This window comes from Gavia stellata, chromosome 4 (assembly GCF_030936135.1).
Source record: "Gavia stellata isolate bGavSte3 chromosome 4, bGavSte3.hap2, whole genome shotgun sequence".
Lineage (NCBI taxonomy): Eukaryota > Metazoa > Chordata > Aves > Gaviiformes > Gaviidae > Gavia > Gavia stellata.
Window position 1 is genome coordinate 5,407,357 of NC_082597.1, and position 26,036 is coordinate 5,433,392.

The 26,036-nt window shown below is 47.9% G+C and overlaps 1 protein-coding gene across 2 annotated transcripts; it reads left to right on the forward strand.

Annotated features, from left to right (window-relative positions):
* The first annotated feature begins 463 nt into the window (after positions 1-463).
* GATA3 (GATA binding protein 3) lies at positions 464-19,434 on the forward strand. Of its 2 annotated transcripts, none has more exons than XM_059817014.1 (5): positions 464-704; positions 3,653-4,189; positions 7,110-7,255; positions 12,798-12,923; positions 19,150-19,434. In XM_059817014.1, exons 1-5 carry the CDS (start codon positions 464-466, stop codon positions 19,432-19,434), a joined length of 1,335 nt encoding a protein of 444 aa, XP_059672997.1. The 2 variants fall into 2 exon arrangements, with proteins under 2 accessions (XP_059672997.1, XP_059672998.1); XM_059817015.1 differs by having other exon boundaries at positions 7,113-7,255.
* The last annotated feature ends 6,602 nt before the right edge of the window (positions 19,435-26,036 follow it).

Below are 26,036 nucleotides of genomic sequence, written 5' to 3' on the forward strand. Positions count from 1 at the left end.
GGTGCTAAAGTTCAGAACTCCTCAAGCACGTTTCTCTCTCTGCCTCTCTCTCTCTCTGCTCCTTCCCTTTCCTCTTTCTCGTTACAGGTGATCAAAGAAGAGAAACATCTGCAAAAGGGCGGAAGATACCGAGGGGATCTCACTTCGTAGAGATTTTTTTTCCCCGAGTTTGTTTGTTTTCCCCTTTTTTCCCCTTTTTATTATATTCTTTTTTTTCTCTCTTTTTTCCTTTTTTTTTTTTTTTTTTTTTTTTTTGGAATCGATCGTTTATCACCATAACCCCCATCCCTCCACTTTAAACCAAACCTAACCAGAAACATCCCCCAACTCGCCGAGCACTTTCCCCCTTCCTCTGCATAACTCCAGCACCGTCTCCCCCTCCTATCTCAAGCCCTCCGCGCCTTGCTGAGGAGGAGGAGGAGGAGGAGGAGGAAGAGCAGCGGCGGAGCAGCGAGCGCGGAAGATGGAGGTCTCCACGGACCAGCCGCGGTGGGTGAGCCACCACCACCCGGCCGTGCTCAATGGGCAGCACCCGGACTCGCACCACCCCACGCTTGGCCATACCTACATGGACCCCACGCAGTATCCTCTCGCCGAGGAAGTGGATGTACTTTTTAATATCGACGGACAAGGCAACCCCGTCCCTCCCTATTACGGCAACTCCGTGAGAGCCACCGTGCAGAGATACCCCACGGCCCACCACGGTGAGTGGCCCCGCCGAGACCCCGGCTCCCACGGGGCGGCCCCGGCCCCGGCCCCGGCCCCGGCCCCGGCCCCGGCCCCGGCCCCGGCCCCGGTGGCTCCGCGCTGCCCCGGGCCCCGCCGGCCCGGCTGCCGCCGGCCAGACCCTCTCTCTCCTGCCGGCGGGGAAACTACGTCACGGGTGGATTTTGGGGTTGGCTTATTGGAAATAAATCAAAATCCAGGCTTCCTTCCTTTTTTCTTTCTCTTTCTTTCTCTATTTCTTTCTCTTTCTTTCGCTATTTCTTTCTTTCGCTATTTCTTTCTTTCGCTATTTCTTTTTCCCCTCTTTCCCCTCTTTCCCCTCTTTCCCCTCTTTCTTTCCCCTCTTTCCCCTCTTTCCCCTCTTTCTTTCCCTCTTTCTTTCCCTCTTTCTTTCCCTCTTTCTTTCCCTCTTTCTTTCCCTCTTTCTTTCCCTCTTTCTTTCCCTCTTTCTTTCCCTCTTTCTTTCCCTCTTTCTTTCCCTCTTTCTTTCCCTCTTTCTTTCCCTCTTTCTTTCCCTCTTTCTTTCTTTCCCTCTTTCTTTCCCTCTTTCTTTCTTTCCCTCTTTCTTTCTTTCCCTCTTTCTTTCTTTCCCTCTTTCTTTCTTTCCCTCTTTCTTTCTTTCCCTCTTTCTTTCTTTCCCTCTTTCTTTCTTTCCCTCTTTCTTTCTTTCCCTCTTTCTTTCTTTCCCTTCCCCCCTCTCTCTTGCTCTCCTTTCTCTTTCTTTCCCTTTCATCTTTCTCTTGTTTTCTTCCTCTTTCCCTCTCTCTTTCACTTTAGTTTCCCCCCTCCCCGCCCTTTAATTAGGTTAACAGTTTAGGTTTTCATACGGTGTTTAGTTTTTGCACGATTAAGCTGCTCTGGAGAAGAAAAGCAAGCTGGAGAGCAGGGGTGTGAAAATGACCCTGCTGTCCTCACGCTTGGGCTAGTTCATTCGCACTTGGTGAGCTTGTTAGCCTTGGGTCGAAAGTTTCGCACACGCACCCAGGGCCACGCCACGGCGTGTCTTAAAAACAGGAAAGAAAGAAAAAAAAAAATAAATCCCTTGGTGTAATTAGGTATCAGACCTGGTGTGTTTTCCTGAGGGTCCTGCAGGAAGGTAATGAGCCACAATGTGAATTTTGTTCCTGGGTCACAGCTTTTAGGGAGGAGGTGAAATACCTGGGGCCGATGCGGCCCAGGTCTGTGGAGGGATGGGTGTTCTGGTCCTGTCTTTTTAAGAAGAATTGGAGAGACCCGGTGTTTGTAGCTGGAATTTACCTGTACAGTTAAAAAACAGGGAAAAGAGAAAAATAGAAAAAGGAGGGGAAAAAAGCAGACGCTGATTTGCCAAGCCGGACAGTGACCTCTGTAGTGGCGAAATCTAAAAGGCCCGAGGTCTGCGGCGGAGATCACCCCAAAATCAAGGAGAAGAAAGTGGGACGAGCAAGTGGAGATGGAGCCGAGCCGGGCTCAGGGGGCTGCTCCCGGCCCTCAGCTACTTGTTGAGTGCGAGTCTGCATTAGGCTCCGCTCAGTAACTGCATTGTTCTGCTATCAGTCCCTTTAAAACAATTATTTCTAAGGATCAGCAGCCTTTGTCCTTTCTTTCTTTTCTTTTCTTTTCATTTCTTCTTTTTCCAATATATCAGCAGAAAGTGGAAATGCGGTCTCTCTGATCTAGCCTGAATATTATTTACTATGCTACTTCCTGGAGAAGATAATGAATCTTGACCCTTTCTATTCGTATAACCCACCTTCCCTTCCTTTCGAGCAGTTACTTTCAGTATTGTTCACAAATGCCTGCTACGGTGAAAACTAGCTTGGAGATTTTCTAGACGCACACAAGCTGCCGTGCAAACATACGTGTGTCCACGCTGCCCCAGCTCTTTAACTATCTGTGCCTCTATAGATCTGTGTTTGCATCTCTCCTTCTGTATATTTAGCAGTCTCTAGACACATACACACACGATACCTACAGAGGTTAAGGCTCTCGAGATGTCAATGCGTTTCCAGGGCTTTACTAGCAGGCACAAACTTGCTCTCTTCCAGCTGAATAACTGCGTTTTTTAAGCTTATAGCGATTTGCTCAAGTTGCTGTGGATTTGGGTAGATTTGCTGCTTTGGATACATTTTTCTTGTTTTTTAGCAAGGGCAGCGATTAATTTCATCTATTAGGTACCATCCCTTAAGAACGTTTATAATCAAAGAAAATAAAAAAGGGGTTGACTGAGTAAATCTAGTGGGGTTTTTTGGCAAAGCCCAGGTCTGCATTTCAAAATACAAGTGAAGGGTCTCCTGTCATAAGGAGGGGATGGAGAGTTTCTTTTGAGACAGTTGGTACTCTCTGCATGTGCCGTATCGCCACGAAAAAGCCGCCTGACAGTTACGTGCAGCCCTGTGGAAGACAAAAAGACAAACCAGGCGGTTTGCAAAGTCTGGCAGCTCTGTCGGAAAGGTTGTGATCACATCTGTGGGCATCTTCTGGTCGTCTTCCTTCGGCCAGAATATTCCCAGGGTTTGTAGCCCACGGCTGCGTCCGGGGAATTATTTTCCCGCTGAGAAATGATTTCTGCAGTCGGGGCTTGGCAATTTCACGCAGGATCTTCGCTTCAAAGTCCGCGTGGGATTGCCTGGAAGAGGGAGAGGGAAGCAGGGCTGGCCGAGTCCCGTGTCCCAGGGCTGGCATCCCTGCTGGGGGGGTGCCGACCCGGAGACCCGCTCCCGAGCGGGATCGGGGCTGCCCCCTCGGGCTACCGCGGCTTTTACACGTTCTTTTTCAAAGGGGAGCGGGGGGCTTTGCATCGGGGGCAATTTTTGCTCGCTCCCCCCGCATGCTGAGCCCTTTGGGAAGGGGGGGGGGGGGGGGTAGAGGCCGGGACCCCCGCGGGGGGCTTGCCAGGGTGGCAAAGGGGGTGTAACGGGCGTTTCGCTGTGCTTTCTCCGCGCAGGGAGCCAGGTGTGCCGGCCCCCGCTGCTGCACGGCTCGCTGCCCTGGCTGGACGGGAGCAAGGCGCTGAGCAGCCACCACAGCGCTTCCCCCTGGAACCTCAGCCCTTTCTCCAAGACCTCCATCCATCACAGCTCACCGGGACCCCTTTCCGTCTACCCACCCGCCTCCTCTTCCACTTTATCCGCCGGCCACTCCAGCCCGCACCTTTTCACCTTCCCACCGACCCCTCCTAAAGATGTGTCCCCGGATCCGTCCATCTCCACCCCCGGCTCCACCGGCTCCACCCGGCAGGACGAGAAGGAATGCATCAAATACCAGGTGTCCCTGGCCGATACCATGAAGCTGGAGTCCTCTCACTCTCGGAGCAGCATGGCCTCTTTAGGAGGAGCCACCTCCTCCGCTCATCACCCCATCACCACCTACCCACCGTATGTCCCAGAATATGGCTCTGGACTTTTTCCCCCCAGTAGCCTCTTAGGAGGATCGCCTACCGGGTTCGGGTGTAAATCGCGACCGAAAGCACGGTCAAGCACAGGTAGGGCTTTTGGCTTCTTCATCCCCGTTGGTCGGGAGAGGAAGCTATGGGGGGAAAGCGGGGGGCGAAAGGGGAAAGGCTGCGCCCCCCTCTCCCCTCCGCCCGCAGAGGGATGCGCACGAGCATCCCTGTGGTGAAAGCAGCGGGGCCTGAAGCCCCCGGGGGGGACTTCACCTTCCCCACAGGTTTATAACCGAACTCCCCCCTGTCCAACGCGGGCTGGGGGTACAGCCCCAGGCACGCCGGGCATGAGCCCAAACCGCCCCCCGCCCCTCTGCCGCAGGGCTCCTGCCCCGGGGGCGATCCGGCCCCCTCCGCCACCCCAAGCGCCTACGGGGTGCTCAGCTGCGGCGCCCGAGGAGGAAGCGAAACCGGGGGAACCGCAGCGTTAGTGTCTCTCTCCCGATTTTAATAATGGTACTCCATCCCGGCCGACCTCCCCCGCCTGCCCCCCGCCTCGCTCTTCCCAGGGCCTCTTCCCATGCGGCGCCCGGAGATGCGGGGAGGGTTTTCCCCGGGGCCGTGGGGGGAGCTGGCCAGGCAGCCCCCGGCTCTTTGAGCACCCCCCCCAAGGCAGGACCCCAAAAGCATCCCCCTGGCCGCACGGCTCGGGGAGGAGCTGGGGGGTCCCAGCGCTGTGCGCACCCCGGGAGCGGGGGGGGGGGGGGGGGGCGTTGCGCGGCTCCGGCTGCCGGTGGCTGAACGCTCCGGGCTTGGACGTCTGTGCGCACCGAGGGGTAGTGTGCGAGCCCAGGGGTGTGTGTTTGTGTGTGTTTGTGTGTGTGTCTGTGTGCAGAGGAAAGGGCGATTAGTCAAAACTTTTTTTTTTTGTGTGTCTTTCTCCCCCCCCCCTCTATTTTTTTTTCCGAGGAGGCTGCTGCAGGGTTGCCTGGCATGAATGAGATCAGTTTTCAGGGTTTTTCCAGGGTGACATTTACTCTGTCTGTCTGAGCAGGGACTGTCTCTATTTAGCTGATATGTTTGAGCTAATCCAATTATTTTCAGACTGCTGCACGCGACAGTTGCATTGTTTATCCAGCGCCAGGAACTTTAATAGAGTCCGGATGCGGTTAGAGTGACAAAAAACCCAGACCTGTATGTTTTGTACATGAAAGCAGGAGAGAGAGAGAGATGGAGTGAAACAAAAGAGAGGGACAGAGACCCAAACAGCCCCGGAGCGGCTGCCCCGTTTAACCAGAGGGGAACAAAACCACCCGGGTATTAACGGGAGCGGCTCCCCGCCCAGCCCCGGTGCGGACCGGGCGCTGGGTCGGGGTAGGGACCGCTTTATTCTCGCCCCCGGTGCAAGCCGGGCGGTGCTGCGCTCCCCCGGCCGCCCCGGCGCCCGCCGAGCCGCAGCTCCCGCCGGGGCACCGGCTGCGCGGTATTTTCAAACCGTCTTGCCCACCCCCACCCCGCCTCTTGTTTTCCTTTTGCCACTTTCTGTTACTTTACCTTCTAGAGAGACAGCTGCGGTTCGTGATAAACCAACCCCGGGAGTAACACCTATTTTTTCTTTCTTTCTTTCTTTTTTTTTTTAAAGTTGATTTTAGCAAGCTGGGAAGCTCGCAGACAAAGGGGGCTAGTGCTGGAGGAAAAGGAGGGAGGGGGTGTTTTTGCAGGATGAAAGAGAGAGAAACGGCTGCAAATGTCTTTTATATTTTTTTTCGTTGGGGGGGTTTAGTGCAAAGGCCCTGGAAAAACGGTTGCCGTTTGTGGTTAGAGCGCGGATGCCTCTTGCTCGAACGCAGCGCAGGCTGGGGCAGCGGGGAGCCGGCTCTGTGCTGAGTTAGCTCTGCTCCGGCCGGCTGAGGTCTGCTGCTGCTCTCGGATGGGCTGGGACTCTCATTAGGTGCAAGAAAAAAACCCCAACCCAACAAACCAAACGCCCGACAAAAAACCACTCAACTCTCTGAAAGTAGCTGAGAGGCATGCCCGCACCCCCCCAATTCCCTCCTCCAAGCTGGGAGCGGGTGAGCTGGGGGAGACTCCCCCTCAATAGCTGGGGAGAGGATAGAGAGGTGCCGAAAAGGACGAGGAGAAGGAGAGAAAGACCTTAATCAGGGCTCAGGCAGGCTCGGGGCTGTTTGGGATCCCAAATATCGGGGATATTTGGCCGTCAGGCTGCAGATGTGGTGGGGAAGCCAGGGGGGTTTCTGCAAGTTGGGTGGTGGAAGCTTAATTGCAAATCAATCGATAGCGGATATTGGCAGAGTGGTTGTGTATTGACTGGGGCTGGGGAGGTGTTTTGGTTTGTGATCTGTGGTTATTTTGGGGGTCCTTGATGTGGTTTGACCTGAGGCCAAGGGAAGAGGCCCGCCCCCCCCCCCCCCAGGGTCATGCACCCCCCTGGGAGCTGGAGCAGTGCTCCAGGAGTGACCCCGAGGTCCAAACACACATCAGAAAGGGGGGCATGGACTTAAATTTGGTACCCAGCCATCTCGGGGGGGAGGGTTGGAGGCTCCTTGCAAAGCCTGCCAAGGTTTGCCTGGTCCGTATGGCAACACGGGGTCTGGAGGGCTGCAGAAGCCCTTAATCCAGAGGTGAGGGGGAATTGTCAGCACCTCGCACACAAAGGAGGGACCCGTGAGAGGGGTGAGAACTTCTCCAGGGAGCCCTCGAGCCACCATGGGGTTTGGGTTGTCATTGTCACCATCCCTCTTCCCTGCTGCTGAGACACAGGCCTGATGCTGCCTGTGGGGTGGTGCTGGGGGGGGACAGGGCGGTCCCCAGCCTGTGCCAGGGATGTCACTCGGCCATGGCCTTGGACCCTTGCTTGGACATCCTGAGCTTGGAGAGGACTGGCAGGGTCTGGCATGGCTGGGTCTCTCAGGGGGTTGGGGTTTTTTTTGGGGGGGCTTTCCCCAGCCCCTTTTACCTCTGCTTTCCCTAAGTGAACTATGTGCTCTCTTGTTTCCAGAAGGCAGGGAGTGTGTAAATTGTGGGGCTACCTCAACCCCTCTGTGGAGAAGAGACGGCACCGGGCACTATTTGTGTAATGCCTGTGGACTCTATCACAAAATGAATGGGCAGAACCGGCCCCTGATCAAACCCAAGAGAAGGCTGGTGAGTCTCCTTCTTTTTTATTCTTTCTTTTCCTTCTTCTGCAACTTTTGCTTCTTGTCTGCAGCTTGGGACGGACAAGGAAGCTCAGCCAGCTCCAAAATCTGGTTTCACTGCGTCAGAGGGCTGGGAGGGGGGGATGCTCGGAGAGATGCTCCCGGCTGCCGCAGGCCTGTTGTCTGGTTCTCTTGCAAACTGCAAAACAGGTTAAAAAAAAAAAAAAAAAATCAAGATCCAGGGCTTCTTGCAAACCAGAACTGAGTTTTCTCCCAGGTCGCAACAGGGCAGATGCCTCTGCGCAGAGCTTCTGGATGGTGACCCAAGGACGGTGGCTCTTTCCAGGGGCTAAGGGCAGAGTAATCATTTCCTAGTGACCAAAGAGATTACCAGGAGAACAGGATTTCTCCTGGGCTCTCCACACTGCTGTCCTCCCCTTCCCAAGTGTGTCTCCATCCTCCTTGGCTGGCGGTGCCGTGGAGGGGGGACCCAAGCTGGGTACCGGTCACCGTAGCTGGTGCCACTGGGGCACCGGTTGGACCTTGGTCCTGCAAAGCCCTTGGCTGATGGTCCTGGTGCCACTTGAACCTCGCCTGGCCCTTTGCACCTGAGCCACGTGGGTCTCAAATTGTGCCATTCCCCTCTGTGTGAGCGAGGACACAAGGTAGGGGATGGCAAAGCCCGGTGAGTGTGCAAAGCCGAGCGCGTGCCCGGGGCCACAGAAATTGGAGGAAGATGAAATGCGCGGGTAAATATTTGAAATAATAGTTGCAAGCCTCACGACTGTACTATGTACAGGCAATACATTACAGCATCCCCAGCGATCTATTTATGAATTTCCCTGGAAGCCACAAGAAGGTCTGGAAGCTGTGGGCATGGCTAATAAATGCGTTGAAGTATATTTGGCAAATAATCAGGCAAAACACAAGGGGAAAAAATATATCAAGCGAGGCAAAAAATATGTTCCCTCCTTGAGAAGTTATTGAATGTTTCGAATCGAGGCACGTTTGGTTTCGTTAGGATTAAAGACGCAGATGGGCTCCTGGGAGCCGCTCAAAATGCGGAGGAAAAGCAGCTCTCACCTCTCCGTGGAGTTCCTGAGCTGATGGATGGATCCGGCCGGTTGCGTGAGGCTTGTGCCCGGCATGGCCGGATCCTGCAGGCAGGCAGGGGGTGGTTCATTGGCCTCGTGTTCCCCGTGAAGGTGCTCACGGCCTCGGTCCGGCAACTCTTAGGCACGGGTTTAGCTTCCTCACATGTGAGATGCCTGCAAAACTGGACCGGTATTATTTCCACAGGCGCTGGGAAGCTTTTGCAGGATACGACCCCGGGAGGGGTGACGCTGCGAGGGGCAGCGGCGTCAGCTCTGTCTAGCCGTGTGGGTTTTGGGGAAGATGTGGGTTTGCTCCTTTACCCCCAAACTTCCCGCAGGCAAAACCTCTTTCTGCCTTCCCCTGGGCTTTTCCCGTCTAGGAAAATGTTGGTCTCCCTCGTCTTTCATAGCCTTGTTAGAAAAAAGGAAAAGCTTTCTAGGGAGGGAAGTGTGGGCTGCGATTTTTAATTTTTTTGGGCAGCTCTCTTGTTCTCTTCTCCTCCTCCCCCCGGCCCTTCTGTCTTAAACACACACACCTTGTTTTCTTTTTTATTTTTTTTTTTCCCCTCGTTCTCTCTTTATGTGTAAAGTTAACTTCCTAGGAAAAAGCTGCCGGATATCTGAGCCCTGGAGATAACTCCTAAACAACAGCTCCGTTTCCCCAGCCCAAACACACAGGAGCTTGAGCGTATCCAAACAAGCGGAGGGGGAGGCAGAATAGGAAAGCGGCTGGGAAGGGGGGGAGAGCTTTCAAAAAGTGTCTGATGGAACCATGAAAGAATGTCCCGAGTCACCCTCAGCCCGGCACATGTAAAATGAACTATATAAATAAATACATTGGAAAAGGTCATTCTTGGGGGAAAAAAAATAAAAGAAAGAAAGAAAAAAGCTAAAGAGAGACCTTGTCTTGCATAATCACTCCAATCTTGGGCATTTTAGTTTAGCTTACAAAAAGTTCACGTTCTTTCAGTGCGGCCTTTGCTAAATGGGAACTTCTGATTTTTCTATACATTTTTTTCCCAGCACTGCCTGGGGAAAAAAAAAAAAAGAGAAACATTTCTAATGCTGTTTGCATCTATATTTATTTCCCTTGCTAACCTCCAAAAAAAAAATCAGAAGGCACTAAAGCTGGGCCTGCGTTTGCATTTTGTGTGCACAGATGTAGATGTGTGCGTGTCTGTGGCTTGACTCGAGCTTTCCTGACTTGCGAAGGTGAGCGGGCTGGGGAAGGCGGCGTATGTATGGAGGCTCAGGGTGGGGATCCAGTGCACGCTCCTCTCCCTCTGCCACAAGTTTCCTGCGTGACCTTGGGCTGGTTTTGTAGGCTCTGATCCCAGGCGCGCTGAAACTAATGAAAGGACTCCGATGGGTTGGAGAGAGGAGGCAAAAAAATCCTTAGCGGCTGAGAACCCAGCCCAAGCCTTATTAAATTCAATGGGCGTCTTTGTAAGGGCTTCCTTTAGGGGAGATGGATGGAGCCTTGCCGGTCGAGGGGGCTCAACAGGTCTGCTTTGGGGGGAACGTGGAAGATCTGGAGATGTTGGCAGGGGCATCAGGAATGAGCAGGTTGTACCATGCCACCGCTCTGCTTAAGAGGTCTACAGCCCTCTTGGAGACTGTTCCAGTCCCCGTCGAAGCCAGTGGCAGCCCCAGCGCGGATGTTGCTGAGATAAAACCTTCCTTTGGATTTTCTTCCTTTCCCTGCCCATGTGGATGCAGAGCTCTCCGTTTCCGTGTCCAGCCATGCTGGTTTTGGGAAGGATTATAGTCGATTTCTCAGAAGGCCCATGCACGTGCAGTCTTTTTTTAGCAAGCTGATTCTTGCAGCTTTCCGGGTACCCCGTGTAAATCCAGACACCGAAAATGCCTCTCTTAATTAAACATCTTTATCAGCGCTTGGTTCCTGCTGCACCCGCCTCAATTCCACCTTCTCGTCACTGCTGGCGCTTTTGAAGTTGTGCCCTCGCTCACATGCAACTGGGCCACAGGGTCTGGTCCTACAGATGATATGGGGCACCCTATTAGTCATCCCATTACTTACATGGTCAGGCTCCCGTCGGTGATTAGCGTCAGTGGATGCCATTGCTGGGAGCTTTTACAATGGCATTATTATTCATTGTTTCCTGCCCACTGCCTGTGTCTCTGCTATAAGTTGGTACAGCATGAAAGGTACAGTCTGGGACTGAAAGAGCACAGAGTTTAAAATATTCAGCTAACGACGCTGAATTTGTGTAGGGGAAATGTGGCAGATGGAAAAGGTTTTAGAGAAGATAGTGGTCGTTGTGATTTATTCATTTATTTAATGCCTGAGTTTGTTTGAAGGTAGCAAGGTGGTGACCAGGCGTGTCTTTTAAATGCACTTACTGGAAGAGAAATTACAGCGAGCGCCATGTAGAAACCCCAAATATCTTCAAAGGGGATGTTTCCCCTGTGTGGGCTGAGTCAAATATCACTGGTTTTTAGAAATTTCTTCAGGCTTGATTTTTGGGTCTGATAAGGGCAAAGCTGCCACCGAGAGACTCAATCCAGTCCCTGAGCCACCCGTGCCGGCCGGTGGGAGCCGGGGGAGGCAGAGACCTGCAGACTCGGCCCCTGGGGCACGGCGAGAGCCCGGCTCTGCAAGCTGTTGTGTCCATGCTGTGTTTGAAGCACGCGTATTAACCCATGGATTTTGATGGGAACCAAATTGGGGACCATGGCATGGTCCAGAGGAGGACAGGACCGAGGTGCATACGCGCACATCTGTTGGAGCCTCTGCCGTTCGTGGTGGGATGCTTCAGCTTCTCCTGCTGGCACTGGGATTTTTGCAAGCAAAGACCCGCGTGCCATTCCCAGCTCCTGCTTGCCATCAGCACGGAGAAGTCAGCTAGAGACCTCATCGGGCTTGAGATCAGCTCGTTTCAGCATGGTTTATGGTCAGGCAAAATGGAATGGTCCCCATGGGCAGTCGGTGAGAGCCCCTTGCTGTCAGATCAGGCTCTCTGTGGTGCTTCCTAATGCTCATGGGCATCGTATTATTTTGATTTTAGACAGTCCTTTTTGTGTAATTAAAAAAAAAAATCCTACTCTATCTAAAACAAAACCAACCCGTCCTCTCTCCACCTACGCCGCATTCAATTATGATTAAAATTGCAACATGACCTAACAAGAGTTGGTATTAACGCTAGCGCTGTGCCAGTGTCCATGTTTGCATTTTGGGTTTGTTGTACGGTATCCAAAGATGCGGTATTCTTTTTTTTTTTTTTAAATGTTGGATGTGCTACAGTGTGCGGCTGTGTGGGGTGAGGGGTAAATTTGAAACAGTAAGAGCACAAAAGAGAGCATTAAAGGCTCAATTCTGCAAGGTGCCAAGCATTGCTATGATCTGGCAAATCGCTTAAGCACATGTTTTAACTTTAAGCACATGAGCAGTCCCATTGAAAGCAACGCATTGGGATGAAATCAGAGCTCTGGGACTGTGTCATATTGATGAAGAAGAGATAGGATGGGGCTCTAAAGGTCTTTTTTTAGGAGCTGTAGGCACTTGCACACAGGCAAACATGCATACGCATTCACGTAGGAATCTGCAAACTCCTTTTCCTCCTTCAGTGGCAGAAGGACAATTTGTTTGTTAAAGTTACAGTTTTTAAATGATAAGCATGAATTCATGCATGTGAAAGGGAGCGACTTTGCTAAATTTGGCTTTGTTCAATCATTATCACAGCCAACAAAAAAGCTTCTTTGTACACCTTGACACGTAGATTTTTTTCTTGTCCCTCCCCCTTTATGAAATGGTAAATGCTTCTTTCAGGCTCATTACCGATCCTTAAATAAACATGAAGGTTTAGGCTGCAAAAGGGTGTAATTAAAAAGTTGGGATTCTCGCTCTTTGCCACAGTGTTATTTCCGATCTGGAGCCCGTATCCTTTGAAGCTGAGCTGAATTTACGGGACCGGGCCACGCTTGCGGTCGGACCCAGCGAGCAGCTGCCCACCAAGCTCAGCGCGGGTCTCACCCGGCGCTCGCTGGAGCCGGTGTGACTCATGCCGTTGACTCCGGCAATTGTTGGTTCAGGCCCTGACTGCAGAATTAGACCCCTGGGGGGTCTGAGAGAATTAAGATGGAAAGACATGTTGGCATTTAAATAATATTTTCCCCTCTGGAATGGGCTGTGCCAGCGCTGCTAATTTTGATGAGTTCTATCAGAGGTTTAGCACTCACTTTTAGGATGCCCTTTGGCACCTGATTCAGTTCATATATAATTTGGGATTAAAGTACCTCGGGGATTTTTTTCAGAATTATTATTTGTTCTCACAAGCCAGTTTCTGGAGGCCTCTGCCGATGTGCGTCAGTCTTGCAGGGTTGATGTTTTCTTTCTCAGCAATTTTGCTGATTGCTTTTTATTTTTTTTTTTAACACGGGTGTTTTTCTCTCCCTCTCCTTCTCTTCCCCTCTCTCTCCCCCTCCTTCCCGCAGTCTGCAGCCAGGAGGGCGGGCACGTCCTGCGCGAACTGTCAGACCACCACTACCACCCTGTGGAGGAGAAATGCCAACGGCGATCCCGTCTGTAACGCCTGCGGGCTCTACTACAAGCTGCACAATGTAAGTGTGACTGTAACGCTCAATAGCCGGGCCTCAGTTTCCGTGCTCAATGGGCCAAACTCTTCCTTGACTTAAGGATTTCCAGTCTCTGGTGGTGCTGAGACTTCCTTTATCCCTTTGGGGACCTTGGGGGCTGGAGCGATGAGTTGGCATCCCCTCAAACGTAGCTGGTCTGGGCTGGGGAGGTTTAAGACAGGGCTGGTCATGGGTAGTGTTAGAGCTTTCCCATGCCTGAGCCAAGAAAGGAGGGGTGGATCAACACAGAGAGACATTATCCGACATTATTACATTGGAAAAGACAACACAGCATCCTGCAAGCCGATACCCCTTCTACGCGTAGCTTGGTTCCTCCAGCAAATACAAACTCTGGGAAAAAAGCAAAATATGCCAGCAACTATTTAGATCTTTCTTGGGTTTGTGGCTGCCTTTGTCCCATCCCTCCACCCGTCCCCAGTGATGATTTATTTAGGTCTTGTGTTTGCCCTGGTTGACGCAAGCGATTCCTAAACCAAAAAGGACTTGATTTAGTTAGCGGGTTGCAGAGTCTCCTCAACCTGTGATGTGAATTTTAAAGCGTCTGTCATGGAAGGGAAGGAAAAATGAAATGAAATGGCTGGCAGATTTAATCTAATATCTCCATGCAAAGCCAGCTTGCAGGAACCAGGGATATGTGCCCCAGGGAAAGAGCTAAAGGGATCTGAAAAGTCTTCTACGGAATAATACTGCTAATAAAGGAGTCTTAAGGCTACTCCTGTTACTCTCATTCCACATGTGGCATTAGAATAATTATTATGTCAGAAGAAGGAAAAGACTTTAAATTTCTTTGCTTTGATATAACTTTTTTTTTTTTCCTAGTGGTCGTTTGCTTTATGTTTGACTTAGAAATCTCTGGCTATGTTTTGCCCTCATGTCCACCCACGCAAACACATCAAAGACAGATCGGGTTTCATGGGGCACCCAACCCTTGTGGTGTCTCAGTCCCTTCCATTTGTTATTTCAAGCTCTTTGGTTTCTTAGGATGAGTAAACAAGTTTGGATTAAGTAGAAAAAAAAAAACCCAACAAGGGTAATTTTTCACCTGTTCTGTGAGAGGCATCTCTCTTGGAAAAAAGGAAAATGTGTTTACCCTTTAGTAGGCAGATGTCTCAGCACGTTTTGAGTGCTATGTAGCAAGCAAAGCTTGTCATCAAACTCTGTGTGATCACTGCAAACAAAGGGGTTGGACCCAGAGTGAAAACTCTCAGAATGTCACAAGAAAGTATTCTCTGTTTGCTATTTCCATGGCAAGAAGGGAGCAAGGTCAGCCAGCTTCACTGGAGGAGTCTATGCTTGTGCTATGTTTTCATTTTGGCCTTGTAGCCACCAGTGGTAGGATTTAAATCATGTAGCTTCGGAGGCCTATAGGGATACCTATACCTGAGCTGGTCCCCCTGTACCCCAGCAAAGCCCTTTGAAGAAAATAGGCTCTTCTCAGGTGCCATTCATCGGACCTGATGGAGATGCCTGTGTTTGGATGAGATGACTTGTACCCTTGAAGACAGTGTAGTCTCTCCCCATGACTACAAAAGGTGCCAGGATGATGAGTTCAGATGTGTCTACCTGCATGGTAGACATCTGACTGGAGGAATCCCTCCTAAGGTGTCTGGAATGGTGTCTGAGTGCCAAGGTTCTCCAGAACTGTGCCTGCAAGAGCACATCCTTTTCTTTTTCACACTAACATTGAATGTAGTTGGCCTGAATTGACCCCTAGACCCACTGTTTAGGGAAACTCCAATCCAGCTGTGAAACTTGTGACATGGGGCAGGCCTTGAGCACATTGGAACCATTTGCACATTCATTAAAAACACTGACAGCTGCTTAAAAGCTCAGCACAGCTACTTACCAAAGTCAAGTAGCATCTTGCCTTATGAGCAACTCCATTAATGGAACCGGCTTAAATGAAACCGCTAGAGGACTGAGATACTGTGTGCAGCAATATAACTAGGCAAGGCTACTAAAATCTGGCTATGAGCGGGTAGATCCTTTTTTTTTTTACTTTTTTGAGATGATGCTTAGTTATGACTGCGGTGATAAACAGGCATGTCCTTGAACGTACCACTCTCAGCTTTAGAGGTTCACGATGGCAGAGCATTGGAGCATTATTCTGCAGCCCAACTGGCTTTAGAGGCTGTGACTGCGAAGGCCACGTTGTGCTTCAGAAGCCAAATACGAGTGAGGTTTTTTTGTAACCAGTGGTAAGGTGGTGATAGCTTCACAGAGATGCCTTCTCTTTTTGGCTGCTGGGAGGCAGGACCTGGGGAGCTGCGCTAACTGCCTGGTGAATGGCACCAGCATCATCCTTTAATCAACTCAAGTCAGAGAGGAGGTTTGGTGGTTGCACATGGACGAGGTTCCTTGGCTGGTGCAAACTGGTCTGGTCTGTTAAAGTGCAAGACCTGTTTGTGTAGGCTGTGGTCCTGCTCCTTTTGTGTATCTTATCTGCATCGGTTCTCCATCGGGAGAGGTGTCAGAAATAGAGAGGCTCATCGTGGCATGTCCCCCCCTCCCAAGCAGCTGAGTGTGTCTGCACAGATGTTGTGTCAATGCCAGTGGAAGTCCTTTGGCCACTCGGAAGATGCCTTCACCCTGTTTCAGGCTGGACTGTAGGAAATTCCTGGCTGCTTTTTTATACCCCCCCGCCCCCTTTTGTCTTTTCTTTGGGTTTAATGAATTTTTCTTGTGCCTTCAGATTATTCGGGTGTTTTAATGAATTGATCTGAAGATGAAACTTACTCAGTTTTTAAGTCCACACCAGGAATGATTGCAGTGAAAAGGCTATTTTTTTTACGGTGCTATGTTTTTCATAGGGCTATATCAGTTTGTTTTACTGTTGATTCCCACAGATTAAGCAAACCCATTTGTCAGTAGGATATAAGCAATAATCATAATAGTCTTGGGGTGCATTTAGAGAAGCTGCTGGCATTTCTCCCACTGACTTCAACAAGAGCCGGCTCCATTAACACCAGTATTAACAATGACTAATATTTCACATTGATACGGTGCCTTTTATCCTGTGGCATCCCAGAGTGCTTTCTAAGATACAGCCAGCCTGGAAGATTAACCCAACATTGTAATGACTATGTCTGAAGGATAAATCCGCTTCAGTGACAGGACCTTATTGAGGTCAATGGCAAAATCCCATTGTCTTCAGTCAGAGCAAGATCAGACCTACAATGTCTAAGACTATCCCCTGGATTTGATCTGTTGAATGTGAGGTTCTCGTCCTTGTTATTTTAGTCCTTCTTAGAAGCAGGATCAGCCTTCACTTGCTTCAGGGATGGGCAGGAGTGTACTTTGCTGGAGGTGCACAGCAGACTGGCCTGTGCCCATAGAAATGAGTGAGTTGCCGTCATTTTTGGTAAAAGTCCTCGGAAAAGGCCTCTCTTTCACAATATCCTAAAGCAGGGCTATAAGTCCCAAGAGCAGAGCAGAGCAGTCAGTATTTTGCATATGATAAAACAAAGAGCATAATTCCTGCCCATAATTAATTGGCTCCATCTGAAATTAATGAATTTCATATACATGCGTTGGTCTGGTTTAATTTTAATTTAGCATGTGTTTGTCATTTTTATCACAATGAATTTTCATGGAGAAGGTCTTCCCTCCGGGTCTCTTGTTTCTCTACCACAGAAACAGAGACGTCCATGGCTTTGATGTTTTGGAGACCACCTTAACTCTGCTGTGACTGGCCTTTGAAGTCACTGGAAAAAATTTCCAGCTTGCTGCTGTGACTGTGCTGGTCTCACTCCTCCTGACATTTATCTGAGTCCTTATCTGTTTGGCACTTGGGTCAGGTACCTGCTAGGAGGGTGAGACCACATACACCGGGATGATGTGTCTGGCTAACAGCTTGGATGGCATCTTTGACCCCAGTTGCAGGGCTGGCCATGGCTTTGTCACCATCTTGAGCAAAACTGGTTTTGCAGTCCTTAAGTTTCACATCAAATCATGACCTGGGCTAATGTGTTCTTAGCAACTGAGTGAAACATGAGAGATGTTGCTTTGGGGAAGTTGTCATTGTCCTGCAGGACACGACACCAAGCAACACTGGGACACCAAGCAACACAGGGGTCAGGACCCTGTGCTTGCTCCAAAAGCCAGCCCAGTCCCAGTCCCAGCACCAGGCTGTTGTCACTTTGCCACCGCCAGCTCCTGAGCTTGCACCTTTGCTGCTCCACCTGGAAATCAGTTCTGTCTGCCTCTGAGCCTTGGTGTCATGATGCAAACCCTCATTAGGAGCTGTGGAGCCTGGAGCTTGTCTGTGCCTCCCCAAATCTGAGCTGGATTCATCAGGGATTGAGACTTCCAGGTCTCCTCTAGCATCACTGCCTGGTGGGGCTCACTTGGGGCTGCCTCCTGCCCTTGAACCTGGGCAACATGTCCATGCTGGCTGACTTAAAACAGGTCAGGCAAAACTTTCCCATCCCAGCCATCCAGCTGAAGCAAAGGGCCTTCCTTGTGTGTGTATCCCCGTTCCTTCGGTGAGGACAGGAAGCCACGGAGACGGGTGATGTTGTATTTGAAGCCCATGACATTTGAGGTTTTTGCTTGTTGGTGCCCCAGGGCTGCTGTTGGACTGCACATGGGCAGATTCCTCCTTCCTACCTTCAGCAAGCAGGGCTGCTCCCTCTGGCTCCCTTTATCCAGACGTAGAGGAATCAGCCTTTTATTCACCCGTTTTTTGGATGAGATGGAGTTTCCCATCACTGCTGGTACGGAGAGCCTGGGGTCATTCATTCAGGCTGGGATGATGAACTTTGGGATGCCTAAATTGGAGCAGATGAGCCTGGTCCTTCCTCTCCCCGTGCCTCCATCCCCACGTGTAACAGGGAGCTATTGTATCCCTGCCTCCCCAGGGAGAGAAATCCATGAATGGATGTGGGGAAAGGCACCAGGCAGTGGCTGATGAACAAGAAGCAAAACTTTGCTGTGATCTGGAAGAAGGGAGTGCTTTGTCCTTTGCGCTGATGTAAGATCTTATGGATGAAGATCTGCTCAGGACCCTTGCAGGATCCTCTTTTCATTGTCCTTTGCCGGGATTGAGACAGTAGTTCCCAGCGGATAGCAGATCCATTTTTTTCCTTTTTCTCAAGTTTGCAGAATATCTATCAGCACTGCCGTGTGCTCACATTTATTATGAAAAGCGGTGCTCGGCCTTGGGGGGTTTGCTGGGCTCTCCTGCCTTCTGCTATGGGTGAAATTCCACAGAGGAGCCAGTGCAAGACCTATATAACTCCCCATGTAGACTCCCAAGTCCAGATTTTTAAGGGTTTTTATGGATGTTGGATGCATAAAACTCTTCCCAAGTGTGGTCTTTGGGGCTTTCACGGCTTTCACGGCACCTGTGATGCTGGCTCTCCATGTAGCAACAGGAGTTTCTTACAGGAGGTCCAACAGACCTTTTCCTACCATTTCCCAACCCTGACGGGTGTACGGTTGGTCATTGCAGCTGCTTATATCCATGCAGAAGAATATAATGCTTAGGTTTCCTACAGATACGTTTGCATGCAAGTAGAAAACGCTCTGTCAGGCAGCACAGATACCTGTTTCAGCACCCCCAAAAAAACCTAGAAGGCTTTTGAAATAAAATCAGATCTGTTAGAGTAAACCTGAAAGGATGGTCAGAGCAAAATCTTTTGAAAGAAGAAAAATAAGACAAATACTTATCACTTTTGTGAAGAGTTTGCCCAGCTCCCTAATGCTGCTGTGAAAGTTTGAGACCCCTCGTAGCATCCCAGCAGCTCTTGCCGCTAATGGTTTTAGACCAGTCAGGAAGCCTCGGGGTGAGATGGTGTCTGTGGGGAATATTTCAAGGTGATAATGATTGGTTTCGTTCCTAAACACGGTGCAATTACCTAATGTGCAGATAGCTGAAATTTTTCAGCCGCTGCGAGTTATTTGGGTATGTTTTGCTCCCGTGAAGCTCTGCCAGCAATTTTCTGTTGTCTTGTCTTCAGAAATTTCAACTGAACTTGGGATTTCCTGGTGGGATCTGAATTTTGGGATGGGGGGGAGTTGGTTGTGTAGCCTTGGCACACGGGGTGTACAAGGGGAGGAGGGGGCTGCTGGCTATTCAGCTGGTCCTGGGCACATGCCCGGGACTGCCTGGGCATGGGGTACACGAATCCCGCGGTGATTCGGGGAGAAGGAATGGAAGCACAAAAAAAAATAATTGATTTTTGTTTAGATTAACAGACCCCTGACTATGAAGAAAGAAGGAATTCAGACCAGAAACCGAAAAATGTCTAGCAAATCCAAAAAGTGCAAAAAGGTCCATGACAACCTCGAAGACTTTCCCAAGAGCAGCTCCTTTAACCCCGCCGCCCTCTCCAGACACATGTCCTCCATCAGCCACATTTCACCTTTCAGTCACTCCAGCCACATGCTGACTACACCAACACCGATGCATCCTCCATCCAGCCTCTCCTTCGGACCTCACCATCCTTCCAGTATGGTCACTGCCATGGGTTAGCGAGAGACTCCCCTGCTGAATGCTTACGGTCTCAAAATGAGATTTACTTTATATACTTGCATTTTTGCAGGCGTGCGGTTATGGGTCTGACGTCCCAAATCAAATGGGAGGGGGAAAAAAGAATTAAAAAAAAGATAAATAAAAATGTTATTTGAAGGCGTAAGAGAGAAAAAAATAAAAAAAACCCAGAAAAAAACTACAAAAAGCACAAAAAAGGAAAAAAAAAGAAAAAAAGAGAAAAAAGTAAAAAAAAAGTTTTAAAAAAGTGATGTTTGCCACTTTTTAAAGGAACTCACTATGGCGTCTATGTATTCTTACCCACTGAATCTGGATACCATTTGTGAATAAGCCATTCAGAACTTGCATTCCCTATTGGACAGGATCTCTAGTGCTGTGAAAAAAATAATAAAATAAAATAAAAAACGCTGAACATTGCATATAACTTATATTGTAAGAAATATTGTACATTTGAGGAAGACTTTATTGCATCTGGAGAGCTGTAAAGAAAAAGGCATGAAGGACTCCGAGAGATTTTTTTTTAAAGGAAAAGAAAAAAAAAAAGAGGACGGGAGGACAATTTAAAAACCAGAAAAACAAACAATGCAGACCAAGAGGAAACGCGGTCTTACGAACAAATGGACCAACTGCCAGTCATGTCTTCTCCTTTTATTTTATTTTTATTTTGGTTTTTTTGGTTGGTTTTTTTTTTTTTTTTCGGTTTCTTTTTTGTTTCCGGGGAGGGGGAGGGGGCTGGCTAGAACGGTTTTGATGATGCATTAACTAACTAACTAACTAAATAAATAACTAAATAAATAAAACCTGTAGGGAGATCATTCATTTTGGGCCACGGGCCTTTTACATAGGAAGTACCAATGGTGTCAGGCAATCAGTGTTAACATGCGGACATTGCCAACAAGGGGTTTTCAGATAGCCATTCTCCAGGTCTATACGCATTGTGAACAAGTTCCTGTAATTGTTGTTTGTATGTATAATTCAACGCACCAAAATAAGAAAGATGTAGATTTATTTCATCCTATTATACAGACTGAATGGTTGTACAAATTTATTTACTGCTAGTGATAAGACCTGCTTTTTTTGTTTTGTTTTCATATTTTTTCCTCCTTTTTTTTTTTTTGGAGAATAAACTAGATTAAATTCTGTTGACTTAAAAGTGTTTTGTGCTTGGGGGTGGGAAAAGGAATATGTTTCTTTCTTTATTATTTTTTTAAATTTGTTTTGATGGAATTTATTATGTAGTTACCACGGGTACAGGGATGTGTGTCTCTGTGCTCATGCTGACAGCCAACTCACTGTTTGTGGTGACTTGATATAAAAAACCCCCACAGAACAAAGGAAAAAAAAACCCTCAAAAATAAACGGACTGCATGTTGGTGCAACCCCACTGTCCGGCGTGTGCTCTCTGGCCCTCGAACCACAGCCCAGCCGCTGCCCCCGCCTGCTGTCGGGCTCTCACGTGGGATGGGTCCCTTTTGGTCTCAGTCAACCATGGCCACCGCGGTGGCAAACCTGTGTCGATGACAATATGGGACTGGGATAAGTGCAAAGGCACGGCAGGGTCCTTATGGTCCTGGCTACTTTTTGGGCAGTACTAGGAAAGACCCTGAGACTTTGGACAGGAGCTGGAAAAGCGCTTTCTGCTCTGCCCCGTTGGGTACCCAGTGGTATAATTTGATGGTCTGAAGTTGAGAACTTGATGTGAAATCAAGACGGACCAGACCCTGTCCCTGCGCTTGGAGGAATGGGCAGAACTTGTTACAAAAGGCTGGGTTTGATGGTAGAGAGAGGAAAATTCCACAAAATTCAAAGGCCAACAGCCAGCCCCTTCCTGCAAGAGTTTTCTTCAAAATAATGCCATTTGTATTAATACTATTCTTTTAATAGCAAAGTTTGGCTCTTATAATTTGATTTCTGATGGTTTAATCCTTAGGAATTGGTCCTCCTTTTAGTCTTCAGTATTTACTCTTTCAGTTTCTTTATACCATCATAAGGGTTGGGCATTTACTTTCCAAATGAAGGGTTAAACTTCTTGTCACCCCACTCCATTTGCTGGAGGTTTAAGCGTGGTGTGATAAGACAGAGGTTGCCAAGGCTGTGAGAAAATGCTTAAAAACCCCCAAACAAAAAAACAACCCCCAAACTTAAAAACCTCAACAGACGTGACCTGCAAATGAATTATTATTATTATTTTTTTTTGATGTGGAATGAAATAACTGAGTTCTTTCACCCAGAAATAGGTGTTGTACTCCTGCCTTTCAGTGCCAGGTGGATGGAAAAATATCACCATATCTGTCAGATGCTATTTTGAACCCACTTTCCCTTGGGTCATAACTGGAGAGAGTGACGGTGGCATGGTCTAATCTTCTTCTGCAGGATGGCTCACATGAGTAAGGATGTTTCATGTAAGAAAGACCCCGTTGAAACTTTCAGGATGATTATACAGAGCTCAAATAGTCATTTGATTTGGGAATGGGGAAAGAGGATTGACCTTTATTTGGGCTTTTTCTCCCCTGTTTCAAAATGAACCTAGTTAAACTACGTCTGCCATAAAGGAGGATTTAGCAGATGTAAGCGGAACAGGCAGTAATCGTTTTGTAATGTTGTATATTCTTTCCTTTATTCTCTGTTGACAAAAATGTGTAAAAACAGTCAGAACAAATGGCACACATTTAAAATCTTATGTTAATCACCTTTCTGCTTTCTCAATGAATATTTTAAGCATAAAGACTCAATGTCGAAATAAAACAGAGTGAAGAATTACTGAGATGCAAATGGAGATCTTGTTGGCTCCTAATTAATCATCTGTGAACTATAAAGCTATTTTCAATTAGTCTGACAAATCAAAGGAAATAATAATCTTTGCTGATATTAAGCTTGAGAGATTATTATTTTTTAATTTGTGATGCTACCACCTTTCCCTCCTTTCACTCATCAACAGATTGCAGTTGGACTAAGGTATTGATTTCAGGACCTCAGCAACGGTGAAAATTAGAGGAGGATTCACACAACAGAATTTTGCACTCGTGTATTATTGTGTTTGAATCTTTCCATTTGCTTTAGAGGGAACTGGCTCCTGAGTTTCTCACTCTAACTTTTTTTTCCTATAAACTGGAAACATCTTCTTCTTGCAGCTTCCTTCTGACGTTTCATAGGTCTTAGGGGCATTGAGCTAGATGAAGCAGGATTGGGGCCAGCTCAGAGGATGGGCATCCTGAAAAGGACACAAATGCAGATGCTCTCTCTGCATATACTCTAGAAAACATATACAGTTTGTCTAGAGTGTTCTTACATCAATTATCTTATATTTTGATGCCCAGGAGAAGGGTGAGTAAGATCTCTCACATCCCATACCCCCCGACTACTGCCCAAGATGCTAAATCAACATGCGTGGTCTACCAGTTTCTCAGTTCTGTTCTTTTTTTCTTTTCTTCTCCCAGAGCAAATATTCCAGAATTTTAATGTCTTGAAGGGTTTTGTTTGCTTGGGTTTCTTTTTTGTTGTGTTTTTTGTTTTGTTTGCTTGGGTTTTTTTTGTTTCTTTCCTTCCCTTTAACACATGGGAAAAAGCTGGTTTACAGAAAAGGCAAAGAGCTGTTGTTCTTGGGCAAACGTCTTGTGAACGGTGACTCTGCCTTTCTTCACTTCTGAAATTGCAGGGAAGAGCTGATGATAGGCAGGTTGGAGCAGGAAAGCCCTCTGAGTCATGGCTCTACTTCGATAATCTATATTGTGTAGAAAACACCATGGAAGTCATTAGTGGGGTCAAATCTTGTGGTCTTTTTGCAGGCAAAATGCCTTCTGGGAATTTGAGTGAGTAATAGCTGCTGTGCTGATGTGACTGTGGTAACTACATTTTACTCATGATCCAAGAAAAAGTCCATTGACATCAATGGAAAGGCTCCTAATGAGTAATGCAATAAGACTTGAATCAAGACTTCCTAAGTATTAATTTCAGTGTTATCTCCTTGATTTATCTGCCTTAGTTGACTTTTCAGCCGCATCGGTCCTGTGTCAGTATGCATGTGTGCACATGGACATACGCGTGATATTGAAGGGACATTTTTAAGATTACCAAGCTCAATGCTTCAAGGTTGAAGAAAAAAGAAATGCTGTAATTAACACCACGTGCAAAACTTCTGTTTTTTTCTTATGCATTTGAATTATGAATTGTCTTAGGATGCATCTAGACCTGCATTTAGGTTCAGATTAGCTGTGTGTTTTTGAAGTGATTTCCCAATATTCCCACCTTAGGGTGATGAGATTTTACCTTGGCTCATGCAACTTGGTTTCCTTGGACCCCAACTTGATGTGCTACTACACTGACGGAAACTCAGGCCACAGGGCCAGACTAAAACTACCCTGAAGCAACCCCTCAAAATATGGTCTTTGAATCCTCAGATCCTCAGCACAGATTGTTTTTCCCTCCAGAGTCACTCCTATTGCTAATGCACACATTGCCATGAAACACATGTTCTCATACTCCTTTTTGGTCACCGAGATCCCTGATTCACTCAGGACTGGTTGTAGTCTGGGGAAGAATCCAGGTGGTTGATGAAGGGACTAGAGGGAACCTGTCTTTTTTTTTTTTTTTTTTTTGCAGCGTTTGGGAGGTGTTTGGGATAACAGACCAGAAGATGTTCTTACGGAAAAAAAATGTGAACTATGCCTTAAAAAATGTTGTGTTTATCCCTACTTCTTTCATAGCGGTTCTATATGGCATTGGGAAACTCAATCCAGTCTTGTCACATGGGGACAGCCACTAATTGCGTGATCCTCCCTTTTGGGGATGCCTAATTTCACACCCTGATTTTTGCGTTGCAGAAATGTTCAGTGCTCTCAGTGGTATCTGAAGCCAGGGGATCTTGTGCCTGGATTAATGCTGTGTGATACCAAATGCTTTAAAAACACAGCATTTATCTCAACCTGAACTGCAAATCCAGGGTTTCATTTCTTCCACCTTCTTCCATCCCAAATCTGGAGAACAGATAATAACTCCTTCTCTCCCTAAAGACGTGTTGTGAAGATAAATCCATCACTTGTGAAGTGCTTGGATGCAGGTTGATGAGCACCATGGAAAACCCATCAGCTTCAGCAGGTCTGCAGGAAGGAAGAGGTGAGGAGTAAGCAAAATACAGGTCCACTGCTCATGAAGGGCAATGTCCTCCCTGTGCCCTGAATGATGCAAAGGAAAAAAAATTGAGGTGATTGTCATACATAGAAGGAACAATGGAGGTGGAGGGAGGGTGAGTAATTCAATCTGGTGTTTCCTAACATTTCAGTGGTTGATTTTTTTAATCTTCACACTATTTTAAATGCATTTTTGGTTGCATTCTTCTGTAAAAATATATGTGTACAGGTATAGATGAGTGCTTATTGGTGGTATGGACTCCATACATTGTCAGCAAAGGAAATGTGGTATGTGTCAAGCCTATGAGTAAGTATGTCTAGACCTAGAGAATTGGAGGGCGCTTGTTGTCACCTGTCTGTCTTTATTGGTTGTGTGATGTTCTGTGTGTGCCTCTGCGGATATGTAAGCTACAGCTCTACAGAAACCAAGGCACAACACAAATGTATAGCAAATTTATACCTGTTTCACACAATTCCCTGAGGCTATGCAGACTCCCGGGTGGATGTTGGATCACTCTATCTTAGAAGTATATTTATTTCCCTTGTTATAAGTTTAAATTAAGGCTTTGACCTGGAGCTCAACTCATTTTTTTTCTCTCAAGGTACAAAACACCTGGTTATTTAGCCTGTCCTTTTACATTTCCACTCTGGGTTACTGTCGACTCCAGAGGCACTGAAATAATTCATGAGAACCTGTCCTCTGTGAAGAAAGAAGTGACTGAAATGCTCAGGGAAAGCTTGTTTGTGAGCCTCGCAGGCTGGTGTTCATGCTGATGTGGATAATTAGCCAACCTTCTGCATGCGTATTTAGGCTTAGCCCATGAACGATTTTCGTTCCCAATTAATAGTATATGGCGATATTATAGTGCAATCGTTTGCTTAACTATTTCTGTATTAGAACTACATTAATCGTCTTACACTACTTGACTGGATAACTCTTTTCTCACTAAGCCACAAATCACCCAGTGCATAAATCGGGGTGCAGGGAGCACTGCTGTCTGCAGATCTGGGTTGCTTTTTTCCAGGTCAGGATACAACCCTTCAGCTCCAATTCTTCTTTTAACTACACTCTTCCCTAATATTCACCAGTCATAGGAGAACTTTCTCTCTCAGCTGAGGTCACTATGAATGATTAAGAAGTCAGGAGAAAGCAATATGGACTGCTGTAAATACAGGGGGGCATTGAAGGCTGTTGACTTCTTGAGACTCTCGGTTTCTTCCCCCTTGTGCCAAGACTGCCCATGGCCAGGGAGACCAGAGGAACCCTCTTTGCAAGAGGTGAAGTTGTCTTGCTTGCAAAACCTCAAGCTAGTTCCAGAAGGTCATTCCTTTTCTGCATGCATGTAGAAATGATCGCTGATGAATTTACTTCCTGCGGAGTCGCACTGGAGCAGATTTATAGATTCTGTGATAAATTTTAAACTATATTTAGGGACCCTGAGGAAACGCGAATGAATA